The 12,225-nt window shown below is 42.5% G+C and overlaps 1 protein-coding gene across 1 annotated transcript in view; it reads right to left on the reverse strand.

Moving 5' to 3' along the window:
• Positions 1-6,033: 6,033 nt before the first annotated feature.
• LOC138246366 (testicular acid phosphatase homolog) overlaps positions 6,034-12,225 on the reverse strand; it is an 82,325-nt gene continuing 76,133 nt past the window's right edge. Inside the window, exon 11 of the mRNA XM_069200912.1 lies at positions 6,034-8,333. Coding sequence (XP_069057013.1) covers positions 8,227-8,333 — 107 coding nt within the window. The 3' untranslated portion in view covers positions 6,034-8,226. The remainder of the gene's footprint in view (positions 8,334-12,225) is intronic.

Raw genomic sequence — 12,225 nt, forward strand, 5'->3', positions numbered from 1 at the left:
TGGCACCCCATATACTCTTGCAAAACACCCAAACAAATCTAATGCTATTTTTACATTTTGCACATTTTCCAAATGCAATATTTGACTCCTTGGCCAAAATTAACCCAGCACACCCCCTTACACTTACTGGCACCCCTTATATTCTTGCAAACGACACAAACAAATCTAATGGCATTTTCACATTTTACAAATGCAATACATCACAATTAAGGGATTTTTTTTTTGTTTAAAACGTATTCAAGTGACTTCAATTTAAAACAAGCATCTTATTTCCCTGTTAGCACACTTAAAACATGCCCTTCGCTGTCACCGAGTACATAATTGATGCTGCCAGAAGATATGGGTCAACATTCGGCGCCGCCCATGCGTCAAAAAAGTGGCGCACCGGCGACGCAGACCTCTTGTAAATCTGGGCCTGAATCTTTTGCATTAAAATTAAGGACTGAGGCTCAGAAGCGTTGTCTATTTTTCTGAAGTCTGCAATATAGATTCAACAGCAGGCCTAAGCTTGCTTATCCCTCATAGTTTTTGAAAACTAGGCGCATCGATAATAAAGCATTCATAGTAGGATGAAATGATTTAATTGGGAAAATAGATGTACAGCCAGGTCTGAGGCAGTGACTGCTACATTCAAGGTCTGTGCCTCGGAAGGGCTGGTAGAGCTGGAGATCATATCGGCCAATGTAAGGTTCCTGCTTAGAGTTCCTTGTGCTGCTGGCTTTCCACCAGCCACTGCTCACGTGGTCTCAATGCAGGGAGATGGGACACGTCTGCAATGGGCCTTTCTCCCAGGGATGAGCGCTGTAATTCCTCCTGACAGAATACGAGTCGGCAGCGCCACCTGCTGTCTCCCAAGTGTTAATGTGAGGGTAAAAGGATGAAGTATATTTGCCAGGGGTGCAAAGAGTCTATTGGTAGATCTAGGGCAGAGGTCTTCAAACTTTTTGATGCCGAGACCCCCCTCCTGACAAAAAATTCTAGATTCTGGTACTCATCATCATGACAACCATAAACGTCCCCAATTCCCACAGCAAAATCATTTTTACAGTGAGGAAATACTAAACAATGTTTAGCTTACTGAAGGTCACTGAATGTGGGGCCATGGTCAAAGGTGTAGTTAAAAACAAAGGTGCTCATTTATGAGGAATTGACGCAGGGCAGCGCCACAAGTCTTCTTGCTACACTGCCCCATGCCAAAATAAAAAAAGGGCAGGAATACACTGTATTTATGAAATACAGTGCCTTTTCCCATGTGCTGGCGCAAAAATCACTGACTAGCGCCAACATAGGCAGGATTGTTTTTGTGCAGGAAGGTTATCCTTCCTGCACAAAAACAAATCTGAGAGGTTTTTTCTTCTTTCTGCGTGTGCTGCAGAACGCACCACACATGGAAAGAGAAAAAAATGAGGAGAAATGGAATATGTGGGTAGGCATTTCTCATTACACCTGCTCTGGGGCGGCATAAGGTTTTGCCACTGCCCCAGTTTACGTGATTTTGTAAATCTGAGGCAGCGTCAAAATCCATGGGTGTTGCTTGGGAACACCCACTGCAACGCCTATGGAACGCCTTCTTGACGCAGAGTAAGGCAACACAGCGGCTTGTGCGGCTTTGCCTTACTCCATATCTATGACGCCATGCAAAGCCACGCAGGATGGCTTTGCGTCACCTCATAGGTATGATTGATAGGCTTTTGCCGCGGAGCATCAAAAAAAGTGATGCTCCGGTGGCGCAAGCCTCCCATAAATGAACCCCAAAATATTCTGTACGTTTATGTACACCATCAGGTAGCTACATATACAATAACAGCCAGCTTAAATGAAAAATAAAAGAAAGTTGTTACTCAGTGGGAAATGCACTGTAGTACATTATGGAACCTCTATTAGTTAATACACTGCAGAGGTCTGTGTGTATCCAGAGAGCCACAGAATTAAATCTTGGTTGGTGCAGTGGTGAATAGTGACGTGTATTTTTAGTGCTACGAGGTCACAGCCTGTGAAAGAAAGCACTGTGAATATGTACGTCATTATTTTGTACTTGCATTGCACACAGATAGACTGCTATAAAATGTGCAAACAATTTTACGATAAAAACCACACCATATGTAATACAATGTTTTTAATAGCTGTCCCTTCAGCACTGCCTCGGGGGTAGTAAGCAAAAAGTAAATACAGTTACAAATAAAAGCATGCACTTCACAGCCCAGTTAACTCTTTGCACTACCACTCAAATAGAACAAATCTTTGTCATCTCAAAGCTACGTGTGATTTGAGCAATTAAAGCCAGAACCAGCTCCCAAACATCCTTTCTATCTGCATATTTTACTCTTTACATTTGCAGATTAACTTGTAGCGCACATGTGCAGTTCATTCAGGAAGCAGGTACCCTGGCACAAAGGCTTCTTCAGCTGTCTGAGCGGCTTCGTTTCCAAACACAGGAGACTCAATGAATGAAAGTTCAGCTGATGCATTTTAACGATCAGACGGTTGGATGTATTTTTTTCAAAATGATGAAAGACTGGGGAAATGTGCGCCCCCCTTCCCAGGACTCCACGCCTCTTAGGACTCCTCCCCCCTCAGGTCGCACCCCACACATTGAAGACCTCTTATCTAGGGCCATATGTACAAAGTATTTTTGCAGTCGGAATAGAGCCATTTCCCACGGCAAAAATGTTTCCAGCCGTTTCCGAAGGCAAACATGCTTTTGTATACATTCCAAGCACAAATTTTGATTCAGTAACACGTTACTGAATCCCAATTTGTGTTTGTGATTTGGTATTTGGAAGGAGCGTGTTTTAGGCGTCCCTTCCAAATACTGACTCTGAATGGGATGTATTAATGTTTTGTGACCGAATTCCGGTTGCAAAACTTTAATACTTAAGCGACTCCTTGAAAGAATTGGTAATCCATTTGCAAATGGGAAGGGGTCCAAAGAGCACCCCTTCCCCTTTGAGAATGAAAAAAATATATTTTTAAGTGCAAAATGAAACTTCAAAGTTTCATTTTTTCCTTTTTAAATGCACCCCATTTTCCTTTAAATGTCCAGCCTGAATTCCGTCCATCATCCTTTTGTGTTACTAAAGTTGCCCTAAGTGGCCAGTGCATGCCCAGACGTGGGTCCCTTGCTCACTGTGCCATTGGATTCAAGCTAACCTGCCTGATGAGGGGTGATACCCTGAAACTTGTCCTAGATGGCTTGCATCTGGTCCAGGGAGGTCCTAGCCTGATAGTTCAGGCTGGACTGTTCCCATGGAGAACAGGGTCAAGACTGATTTGCATATGGCTGGGTCCAAACTGGGGTCGCACGGTGAGCAAAAGAATGATGGATTAAACCCAGATCTGTGGCAGGGGCTGAGTGCTTCAGCACTCCATCCATCATCTTTTTGTGTTGCTAAAGTTACCCTAAGTAGCCAGGGTATGCCCGACATGGGTCCCTTGCTCACTGTGCCACTCGATTCAAGTTAGGCTGATGAGGGGTGATACCTTGAAACTGGTCCCAGGATGCTTGTTCCTGGTCCAAGGAGGATCTGGCAGTTAGGGCTGGATTGTTCCCATGGGGAGCAGGGTTGAGACTTATTGGCATATAGCTGGGTCCAAACTGGGGTCATGGTGAGCAAAAGAACGATGGATTAAACCCAGATCTGTGACTAGAGGTTAGTGTTGAAATGTTTCAGCACTCGAGCTATGCCCGGCATCACTGCACCTGCAGCCTTTATCCACATGGTCTATGTAGATATCACCTGTGGCTCATCTCTTAGTTTGAGTATCTCTGGGAATACCGGCCTAGTGGCAGGTCATGTGTTTTATGTAGATGCCTCTACGCTCTTGTCGTTCAGTACTATTCAGTATTCACTTTTCAGTACTGTTCAGTACCGTACTCCATGTACTAACTTTGAAAAATACCTGGAGTATTAGGTACGTAAAATCTCCCTTTGTGTAGCGGTCTGTTCAGAGGATCTATTTCAGTTCTGTGCGGTCCTACCACGCAGATGAATCTTGTTAATGGGGCTCACTTTGCTGGTAGGGTCTGCAGTCTAGGATGAATGATTCCTATCAAGGCCAAATGAAAACTTGGGCACTATTAGCATGCCGATAAGCTAGCTTCAAGGGAAGAAGTGATTTTTGCACATAGTTTACTTTTGCAGAGGTTAAAAGTACAATAGTATTTCCGTGGCACACTGTCAGCCTTACTGCAATACAAGCAGACACCTCATTTTGCGACCAGACCTCTGGAAATGGAGATTCACCATCATGCCCAAACGAGGTCATCACCAAAGAAAAGATGTCAATAAGGACGAAAGCACAATGTCTTCATGGTAGGTTCATGGTGGGAGAGGAGGTTGAAGGTTTATACTGGGAAACCGGGGTATTGATATCAGTAGTGTAACAGGTGCAGTGGCACCAGTTCCTGAGGGTGGCGAGTGGTACTCTTTACCCCCAATTAATAGGTGTTTTTGCTACAGCAGGAAGGGATGGTGCAAATTCTGTGCCTGAATTAGGTTTAATGGCACCCTTGCTACACTACTGCTTAGGGATGGAGTGTGGAGGGATTGGCGACAGGGTGGCTCTCTGATTCTTGTGTCAAGATCTGATTTTATCTTCTCAGTGAAGATAGATTAAGTCCATCAGTCTAAAATTAAAATTAAAGTTTAAAGTGAGATTCTTATATTGGGATTGGAGGCGAATCCACTTCCATTCAATTGGCACTGAAGCTTGTGAATGTTCCAGCAATACGTGGCCTTTGACAGGTGGCTTGGTGGGCTGTAGTCAAGGCCCTGGTGCACATGTTCCATGTGTAAAGTGTCTTTGCCAGTGCTCCACATGATTTTGGTGTCTTACTCGCCAGCAGAGTGCACAACTCTTTCGATGTATTGTGGACCACCCAAAGTGGTACTCCTTTTATCGTAGATCTGCACGTCCCCAAGATCAGACCAGAATCCTGTTGTGCCTCTCTTTGATTTAATCTTAACTAACACTGTAACTCAACCTACTCCTAAGTGCTCCAAAGCCCTTGAGGCCTGGTTTGTGCTGTACGAAACTGTAAACAAATAAACAGGTGGTGGAAGCTAATTATGGAAGTGGCCATATCTGCAGATGTGGGCCATACCATCTTACAACGTGGCAAGGTTAGGAAGTTGAAATTTCTGTACAGGCATCTGTTCCAGTAGTGTCTCTCCACACTCCGATATGGGCCCTTTTTACGGTTTTGTTTTATCATTGCCAGCTTCTCAGCTTCAGATAGGTCTTTGAGAGTTGGTACAATATATTCAGCAGTGTGGCATATGTACCGCTTTCTTAGCACCCTGAGCAGCAAAAGTATTACACTAATCCAGTGGTTTTCAAATGTTTTAATGCCCCGCCCCCTCCAGTTAAAAAATCAAAATCATCGGGCCCCCCTCAGAATTTGTTTGCAATTATTCTATTGAGAACATGTATAGACTTATTTACACATTGCAGTTAAAATATCTAAGGGGGCCGCCCCCCAGTTTAAAACGCCCCACCCTAAGCCCTTGATTTTGGGAAGGCTGATGAGCAGCACACTGATCGATAGCAAGTTTGAGAGGTAGCACAAGCAGATTGTGCAAACCCTTGACATACGTCCTTCCTAATGGGAGTTCCTGCATACGTGAGGAAACCCAGGTGCATCCAGGATCCCAAAGTCATGAACCACTCCAAAAGCAGGTCAGTAAATATGGTAACAAACTTTCCAGCAGAAAGTATACTTGCACAAGAGTGACCAATTCAGCCACTTGAGTGGAAAGTGCCTGTGGTAAACATCTGCTTTCAACAACTTCATATAATGTTCATACAGCATAACCAGCCACTAGTATGCAACAATCATTTCTAAAATATGAACCATGAATATGGTAGGTCATTTTGCAATTGGTCAGAGAGATCAACACAGGGCCTACACAGGTGGGTAAAAACAAATAGATAAATATGGGACTACTCAGGAAATGGCACTAGCCTGGTTAGAGGCATTTTTTCTGACACTAACCAGTCTAGCATCATTTTTGGGGGCACAGTCTCCTCCTTCCCTACCGCCACCGCCACCCTGCTAGCATCATTTTAGTTGACGGTAGCCCAAGCTGAGTGCCGGCTCAGAGTGGAATGTTTAGATTGACAAGAGTGGCATGTTTAGATTGACAAGAGTGGCATGTTTAGAGTGATGTTTAGAAACAGAATAAAAATAATACCTTTTTAAAAGTTTGATTTGGCTCCCAAATGTAATCAATTTATTTATTTGTATAATCCAGTGATATTTACAAAGCCATAGCATACAATAAATATCCACATACAATTCATTTACAGTATTAAAAAATAAAAACAGACTTTAGTTTTGTATTCTGTTCCATTAAGTTAGCGTAAAATGTACACACTGTTGAAAAAGCCATATCTGTGAGAGTTTAAAATAGTGTTTTTAACCTGAGGTCTGCAGCCCCTGGGGTCAGCAGTAACTACTGAGTGGGGCCAAGGACCTATATCTGTAATCATTATTTACTATCAATAATCATAAGCATTGTCAGCTAATTAGCTGTACTAAGATGGATATTCCTACAAGCATATTAGTTTCATGAAGTCACAATAATAATTACTTTAGGTCTAATGCACGGTGTCTCCAATGTATTTGTTATGTTTATTAATAAAATCAATAAAAAATAAGTTTTATAAAATCATACCTTTGTAGTCAGAAGATGATTGCTGGTTCAATTTAAACAGGCTCTGACCAGAACTAGCAGTCAGCTTCTGACTAAAATTATTTTGAATTGCTTATGATTTTCTAGAAAATTATATGCATCTTCTGACGTAGAGAGCCAAAGTTCTACCTGCCCAGTGGTCTATGCATGCACAGAGAGGTAGGCTGCCCAAAGGGTCCTTCCATGCTGCATGTTCTCCCACCCAGTGCTTGACATGGTCAGGCACTTACAGACCTCAAGCACTTACAATTCTTGTATTGGAAAGAGGCATGCCTACACTTTTCGGCACAGCAGAAGTATTTCCACAGCCATTTCCCAGTAGGCACCATGTACTAATGCATGCTGAGCACCTAGTCTTCTAGCTTTTAATACAAAGACCCTGAATGGTCTTCAGCTCTAACCATACCAAGCTCGATTGGTGCCCTGTGTCTGTCCGAGGCCACTGCCAATCCCGTCACTACCTCTGCCACGCCACTTCTGCTGATTTCACATAATTTCCTGCTGATTTATGAATATGGATGGATTTTGCACTGTTGTGTAATCTCTCTCACATTAAAACATGCAGTGGCAGAGGAACGTGGATACGTTGAGTTCATACCATGTGTACAAATTGCAGAAATGGCTTGGGAGTCCCCGGCACACATTGATGATTCAAGGAGGTCCTCCCAAGTCAAAATGTTAAGAACCACTGGTTTAAAACATGTCCTGACATTTTTAACTAAGGGCCTGATTTAGAGTCTGGCAGATGGGGTTACTTCGTCACAAACATGACGGGTTTCCCATCTGCCATATTATGATCCTATTATATCCTATGGGAATCGTAATACGGCGGACAGGATATATGTCACATTGGTAACGGAATAACCCGCCCATCAAACTCGAAATCAGGCCTTTAAAGTTTTTAGCCTTTTCCTAGAACATCGTACAGGAACCTAAGAAGACAATAAGATAAATCTGTCCAACTAGTAAATGCAACTTTATGGCTTTGACCTTATTGGTCTTATAATTATTATTATTATTATTATTATTATTATTATTATTAGTAGTAGTATTTACAATTAATTTGTTTAAGAATAAAACTTTTTATCGTCTACCTTTGTTGCAGAGGGCAAAACACTGCAATATTGTTTGCTTTGCAATCATATTTGCTGATTTGCTTTCTAGCTCCAAAATTGGTCAATCGAAACAATAGATTGTATACTTGGCCTCCTAATACTCTTATCATAATTAGTCGACATAGATTCTGCTATACAAGTGTCCACCTCTCCCACTGAAGCTGAGAGCACTTGCCCAGCTTCAACAATATGTACAAGTTTAATTTTATTTGTAATATTAAAAACAATTTGCCGAAAGCCGAGTCAGTGCGGTGCACGTCATTATAACAGGTGAAACTGGTGCAGTTTAAATCGTACCAGATGCGTGGCCTGCTGACAGGTCGAGAAGACGTAGAGCCCTTGAGCCTTCACTACCCCACCGACCCTGTCCCAGAGGTGCAGATCCGTCGGGTGCCGTGTCTCAGCTGCTCGTCCCCTCACATGGTCCTGTAGCGCTTTCGAAGTCTCCCGTATAGAACAGCCAGCGTCAGCGTTGCCAGCCCCAGGATCACTGCGACGGCAGACAAGGCAATCAGGGTTCTCCCTGCAGGATAGAGCGTACAGAGAATCAGAGCTGAAACAAAAAATAGTGGAGCACACGAAAACTTAATTCTTTTACATCAAATAATAATAGTAGTTATAGCCACCTGGGTAGTTACATTGAATAAGTATATTAGATAGGAGAATTGGTAAAAGAGTCAAATGCAAAGACAAATGGGTTTATAACTTTCTTAGTTGTTATCATCTTTGATAATGTTTATTTTTTGCAGAAAAGCATTATATAAATGATCACATCCATGATTTTCACGTATGTACCGAGTACTTTGTGTGGGGCATCAGACGAAACGCAGATGTGCACAAGCTAAGCACTTAAATGTAGCCCATTATTGGAGTCTGAAAAGCCCTGTTTGGTTAAACATGAAACTCAACGTCATGTCAAATTAGGACATTGAAAAACAAATTTGAGAGAACTGTAAGTGTTGGGTTTTACTGAAATTGAGATACATTAATGAATAGAATAAAAGCCTTGATAAAGTCCTGGAAAGGGACGAAACATGTATCGGCTGAATATTATAAAGGCTGAAGTTTACATTCATTGGCTGAGAATCTACAAAGATTGAATATCTGAGCTCTAGTGTTGAATGGAATTCTATATGAACGGATATTTACTTTCCAAACTTTGAGAAATCATGTACGAAATTTTATAAATCATGGATGTGATCATTTATATTATGCTTTTGTGCAAAAAATAAACATTATCAAAGATGATAACAACTAAGAAAGTTATAAACCCATTTGTCTTTGCATTTAACACTTTTACCAATTCTCCTACCTAATATACTTATTCAATGTAACTACCCAGGTGGCTATAACTACTATTATAATTTGATGTAAAAGAATGGAGTTTGCGTGTGCTACGCTATTTTTTGTTTTTCTGTTATTAACAGGTTTTGTTTTTGATTCCAGTTTACACATGGTGGCAACAGATGGGTTATAGAGTTTGAGCACCACAAATAGGTACATCTTGATTTGAAGGAACTGGAGGGATGTGCATTTAAATGAAGTCACTGTTGCCTTTTGTCTTTTGAAGAGAATCAGAACTGGCAGTGACCATGGAGCACGTGTTCACACTCCAGGGCTGAGAGCGCGAGTGACGCAAGCACCACTGCATGTCCAGCGCTGACCAATCACTTACTGGTATGGTGTACACCTCATCATCATCACCATCACATCACTTCCTTGTGTGGCACGGGATGCTTCTACTCATCTCATGCACATAGCTCTGGACAAATGACTACCAGGTGTACCAACCCCTACCTCTCTGTCAGTCATTGTAATGTGCACAATGTATTAACCCTGTGCTATTCGCTGCCGGGTGCAGCAGTCCCTCGTGCAGACTGCCCATAGCCATCTGCCAGTCACTGCCAGGTGCGGCACGAACCTGGCCCTCTATCAGTAGCTGCAAGAGATGCGCACCCCTAGATCTCTGCCAGGCATTGCAAGGAGTAGCATGCACATAACTCTGTGCCAGTCACTGCCAGGTGCAGCATGCTTCATCCTATATAAATAATTATGTAGACCACAGCCACCCTTCGGTCAGTCACTGCTTAGTGTAACATGCAGTTCGCAATGACACCCATAACTGTCAACATTCACTTGACCTGAACCAATCACTATCTGATATATTTGGCATTTAGGCCTGAACCCATCAGTCTACTGTAGCATGCATTTAAGCCTCACCCTATCACTGGCTAGTGTAACGAGGTATGAGACCTGTACCCTTCACGAGCTACTATAACATGCACTGAGACCTTAACCCTTCACTTACTAGTGTAACACGCACTTAGACTTGAGCCCTTCCCTTTCCTGTGTGACATGCTCTAAGACCTGAACACACCGCTGTCTAGTATAACATGCTCTGAGACCTGAACCTGTCCATGTCTACTGTAACATGCTATGAGACCTGAACGCTTCACTGTCTAGTGTAACATGCACTTAGACCTGAACCCTTCACTGTCTAGTGTAACTTGCGAAGAGACCTGAACCGCTCACTATCTAGTGTAACATGTTCTGATACATGAACCCTTCAATTGCTAGTGTAACATGCACTTAGACTTGAGCCCTTCACTTTCCTGTGTGACATGCTCTAAGACATGAACACACCGCTGTCTAGTATAACATGCTCTGAGCTGAACCTGTCACTGTCTACTGTAACATGCTATTAGACCTGAATCTGTCACTGTCTACTGTAACATGCTATGAGACCTGAGCCTGTCACTGTCTACTGTAACATGCTATGAGACCTGAACCTGTCACTGTCTACTGTAACATGCTATGAGACCTGAACGCTTCACTGTCTAGAGTAACATGTACCTACACCTGAACCCTTCACTGTCTAGTGTAACTTGCGATGAGACCTGAACCGCTCACTATCTAGTGTAACATGTTCTGATACATGAACCCTTCAATTTCTAGTGTAACATGCACTTAGACCCGAACACTTCACTGTCTAGCGTAACATGCCTTGACACCTGAGCTGTTCATTGTCTAGTTTAACATTTTCTGATACATGAACCCTTCAATTTCTAGTGTAACATTTGGACCTAAACACAACACTGTCTAGTGTTAATAAGCTCTGAGACCAGAACCATTCACTTACTAGTGTAACATGCATGTGGATCTACGTAATTCACTTTCTAGTGTAACATGCACTTAGACCTGAACCTCTCACTGTCTAGTGTAACATGCACTTAGCCCTGACCTTATCACTGTGTAGTATAACATGCTCTGAAACCTGAACCCTTCACTATCTAGTGTAACATGGTATGAATCTGTACCATTCACTGTCTAGTGTACTATGCTTATGACTGAACCCTTCACTGTTTAGTGTACTATGCTTGTAAGACTAAACCCTTCACTGTCTAGTGTAACATGGTATGAGTCTTTAATACTTCACTGTCTTGTGCAACATGCTATGAGACTTGAACCCTTCACTGTCTAGTTAACATGGTATGAAACCTGAACCCTTCTCTGTCTAGTGTACCATACTTATAAGAAAGAACCCTTCACTGTCTAGTATGACATGGTATGAGTCCTTATCACTTCACGGTCTTGTGTAACATGCTATGAGACCAAAACCCTTCACAGTCTAGTGTAACATGCTACGAGACCTGATCCCTTCAATGTCTAGGATACAATGCTAAAACTGAGCCATTCACTATATAGTGTATCGAGCTATTAGACCTTAACCCTCCACTGTTAAGTGTAACATGCTGGGACACCAGAACCCTTCACTGTCTAGAGTACCATGGTGTCTAGTGTAACATGCTAAGAGTCTTCAACCCTTCCCTGTCTTGAGCAACATGCTATGAGACCTGAAACCTTCACTGTTGAATGTAACATGCTATGAAACCTGAACCCTTCACTATCTAGTGTACCGTACTTATAAGACAGAACCCTTCACTATCGAGCGCAACATGGTCTGAGTCCTTATCGTATGGTCTTGTGTAATATGTTATGAGAGCTGAACCCTTCACAGTCTAGTGTAACGTGCTAAGACTGAACCCTTAACTATTTAGTGTATCAAGCAATAAGACCTTAACCCTCCACTGTCTAGTATAACATGCTACGAGGCGAGAACCTTTCACTGTCTAGTGTAACATGCTACGAGACCAGAACCCTTCACTGTCTAGTATAACATGCTACAAGGCGAGAACCTTTCACTGTCTAGTATAACATGCTACGAGACCAGAACCCTTCACTGTCTAGTATAACATGCTACAAGGCGAGAACCTTTCACTGTCTAGTATAACATGCTACAAGGCGAGAACCTTTCACTGTCTAGTGTAACATGCTACGAGACCAGAACCCTTCACTGTCTAGTATAACATGCTACGAGGCGAGAACCTTTCACTGTCTAGTGTAACATGCTACGA

Source organism: Pleurodeles waltl, chromosome 7, assembly GCF_031143425.1.
Source record: "Pleurodeles waltl isolate 20211129_DDA chromosome 7, aPleWal1.hap1.20221129, whole genome shotgun sequence".
Classification (NCBI taxonomy): domain Eukaryota; kingdom Metazoa; phylum Chordata; class Amphibia; order Caudata; family Salamandridae; genus Pleurodeles; species Pleurodeles waltl.